General features: G+C 67.1%; 1 protein-coding gene across 1 annotated transcript in view; it reads right to left on the bottom strand.

Moving 5' to 3' along the window:
• MNEG_8195 (hypothetical protein) overlaps positions 1-3,280 on the bottom strand; it is a gene marked incomplete at both ends in the record, with an annotated part of 4,799 nt that extends 1,519 nt beyond the window's left edge. The window contains 6 exons of the mRNA XM_014043331.1: positions 301-517; positions 802-1,096; positions 1,368-1,668; positions 1,881-2,060; positions 2,297-2,468; positions 3,165-3,280. Coding sequence (XP_013898785.1) covers positions 301-517; positions 802-1,096; positions 1,368-1,668; positions 1,881-2,060; positions 2,297-2,468; positions 3,165-3,280 — 1,281 coding nt within the window. The remainder of the gene's footprint in view (positions 1-300; positions 518-801; positions 1,097-1,367; positions 1,669-1,880; positions 2,061-2,296; positions 2,469-3,164) is intronic.
• Between the last annotated feature and the right edge of the window lie 28 nt (positions 3,281-3,308).

Below are 3,308 nucleotides of genomic sequence, written 5' to 3'. Positions count from 1 at the left end.
GGGGGGGGGGGGGAATGGGAGGTGGGTGGCTGGGGCGCGTGCTCGGGGACAGCTTGTGCACGAAACAGCGGCTGGGCCCGGCGCGCCGCCGGCCGCGGACGATGAGGCCGGCGCTGGTGCGGCCGCGCCGCGCCTCGTGCCACTGGAGCGTCCCACTCTCATCGAATAGCCCCCAAAACAGGCCGCCAGGCACACCGCCCAGTGCCATCCGGCACCTCCCAGCACTACCAAGCAGTACCCAGCACCACCCATCGACAACCCCAGTGCCAACCCCGGCACACGCCCGCCCTCCACACCCACCTCCAGCAGGCTGCGCTGCGCCTTGACCACAAACTCCTGGTACTCCGCCTTGCCCTCCGCCCCCGCCATCCTCGAGAGCCGCGCCTTCTCAGCGTCGTCGGTGGCGCAGGCGGCCAGCGCCGCGAGGCTCTCTTTGTGGGGGGACGACAGCAGGTCGGCGAAGCAGGCCAGGGCGTCCCGCAGGGCGATGGGGCTGGAGAACGGCTCGGCCAGGCCGCTGCGGTGGGGGGGGGGATATCGTAGCCTGAGGGCAGCTCGCGGCGCGGCCCAAAACGAGCGTTGTAGAATTGGGCGCCTTGGGGGCGTGGCGACTCGCGGATGAGCCCCGTTCGCAAGCCGCCGGCTGCTCTGCCCCGCCCGCCGCCGCCGCGGCAGCCGGCCGTTCCCGCCATACTTGGTACGCTCAGCATCTTGCGACAAACGACGCGGGCAGGCGCGTGACAAGGCGCAAGGTGCGCGTGCGCCAAACCGGGGCGCGCCTGCGCGGCCCGCGGGCCCCACCTGACGCCGTCCTTGGCGGTCAGCTTGAACACCGTGTCCAGCGGCAGGCCCAGCAGCTCCGCCGCCTCGGCGATTACAACCTCGGAGTTGCGCGGCAGCACGCCCACGTGGTCCCCGGTGATGTAAGACAGCCCCTTGGCGCCGGATATGTCGATCTCCACGTGCACGCAGCTGCGGCCGCTGGCCGAGGTGTGGAGCTCGCGGACCGCGGTGACGGTGGCCAGGTGGGGGGAGGACGCCGAGGCGCCGGTGCCGCTGCGGAAGGGGGCGGCCATGGCCGACTTGGCGATCGGGCCTGTGGGTGTGGTTGGCAGTGGTGGTGGGTAGGTGCCCCAACTGATGGGATTCGGGCCGGAAAGGTGGGTGGTAGCGCAAGGTGGGCGCAGCAACGGAGCCCCAGGTGCGTGTGCCGTTCAGGGACCACATCCGCAATGCACAGTTCCTGAGGCGATTCCGCAAGCCCCTCGGGTTACCCAACAGCAACGCCTGGCACTCCGCACGTCCTCCCAAACCAGCGGTCCAGATCCGCAAATTAGGCCCCCCCAGCAACAGCCCGGCCCGCGCACCCTCGATGATCTCAGACAGGTACTCCGCCGACGCCGCCGGCGCCGCGGCCGCCTCGCCCGCGCCCTCGCCCACGCCCGCGGCGCCGCCGACGAGGTGCGCGTGCGCGCCGCCCAGAGCCTCATAGAGCTCTGCGCTCCACTTCTCAAAGTCGTCGTCGATGCAGTCGTCGTCGTCGCCGTCGCCGCGGCGGACGACGGCGGTGGCGCCCAGGGCGCCCATCACCCTCTCCATGCGCTTGCCGACTGCGTTGAAGTGCTCGTATTGCTTGTTGCCCAGGCCAAACACGCCGTACGACACGCCCTGAGGGCGCGCATCACAAAAAGGAGCAGAGAAGCCAAAGCAATGCAGGTCAAACATAGGTTTTTTGGTGTTGGGGTCTGTGCCGCACGCAAAACGAGGCGCGGCCAGATGCAAGCTGGCACGGACCCAGGGGCCTCCTGGCGCCCGTGGGGCCGCGCCAAGAACACCCCGCCCCTCTTGCGCAGGGGCGCTCCCGCGTCGCGCATGCGCACCTGCATGTAGGGCTCCTTCTCCCCGCCCTCGACGGCCTCGCCCTCCGCGCAGATCCAGCTGTAAAAATCAGCCGCGTTGTCTGTCGGCTCGCCGTCGCCGTAGGTGGCCATCAGGAACAGCACCAGCTGCTCCTTGGACAGGCGCTGCTCCCAGCCCTTGTAGTTCTCAATGTCAGTCACCTGGGTATTGTTTGAATGGGGGAGGGGGTGTCGGTCGTGCGGGGGTAGGGTAGGGTAGGCGGGGTAGGGTTGTTGGCCGGTGAGCACCACAACAACGGGATGGCGAGAGGAGGGGAGTGTCACAGGCATGCAACCAATGCTAGGCTAGGCAAGGTTGCCGTGAGTGGGCTGCCCTGTGCGCAACCAGGCGCGCTCGTAATGGCGCGTCAGGTGACCGCGGGCAGCGCGCGTCGCACCTCAACGACGACACCGCTGCCATACTTGCGGCGCAGCTCGTTGCCGAGCGCCTTGCTGAACCTCTCGGCAGTTCCCGTCTGCGTGCCGTAGAGGATACGCACAACGGGCTTGGAGTCTTGCTCCTCGACGGCTTCGACCTGCACCCGCAGCTTGTGAGCAGCCCCCTTCTCGCTGAGCCCCGAGGGCTTGGATCCCTTAAGCTTAAGTATGAGTACCACCACAAAACCGACCAGCGCCGCTGCCAGAGCAGCGAGCTGCACTAGCCCTTCCATCAGCGCGGTGACTGCGCTCAGGTAAGGGTAAGAGGCCGTCGGATAAATGTCAATACGCGTAGTAACAATCGTATACGATGCCAGTATGCGGCGTTAGCCTTGCACACGCAGGTGCCCGAGCAGCGAAGTGAGCTAGGTGACTCACTCCAGCCCGGATGAAGAATAAGGGGTACGATCAACTGCCGTGCGAGGTATCGCTAGGAGTACGATTTCCTGTCGACTAGTGTCTGTCTCGTGTTGACAGTTCGCCTCCTCGTAAGCTCACCCTTGCAGCAGTCACACTCAGCAACCCACCGCTCGCGAGCACATCACACAGCGCGCTGCTGCTCTTGCGCTGCACCTCACACTCCATCGGCGTTCCCCACGAAGGAACCTACACCATGCGTCCTCCGTCATCCTGCATGGACCTCATTACAGGTGTGAAAAAGGGCTCCCGCATCACCATCGCCGCGCACATACAAGTCGCGGCCAGCTGCACAAACACAGAGACGGCCCTGGGGGCGTGGGGCCTGCGCGCACGGCCATGCTTGCGCCTGCCCACGGTGCGCGGAGAGAGTCGCGCGCGCGTGTGCGCGCCCGCACGCCACTCCCTCACTCGGCCTCGCCCTCCGGCAGCGCGCCGTGCTGCTTGAGCACCTCGATAGCCTCGGTGACCTTGGACGACAGCTCGGCCGGCTCCTCCAGCAGCATGACAACCTCGGAGTTGTCCATCTCGAGGAGCATGCCCGTGATCTTGCCT

The sequence above is a fragment of the Monoraphidium neglectum genome (assembly GCF_000611645.1).
Source record: "Monoraphidium neglectum strain SAG 48.87 unplaced genomic scaffold scaffold01530, whole genome shotgun sequence".
NCBI lineage: Eukaryota > Viridiplantae > Chlorophyta > Chlorophyceae > Sphaeropleales > Selenastraceae > Monoraphidium > Monoraphidium neglectum.
The sequence above is the reverse complement of the archived record's forward strand: the minus strand, read 5'-3'. Positions and strand labels throughout refer to the sequence as shown.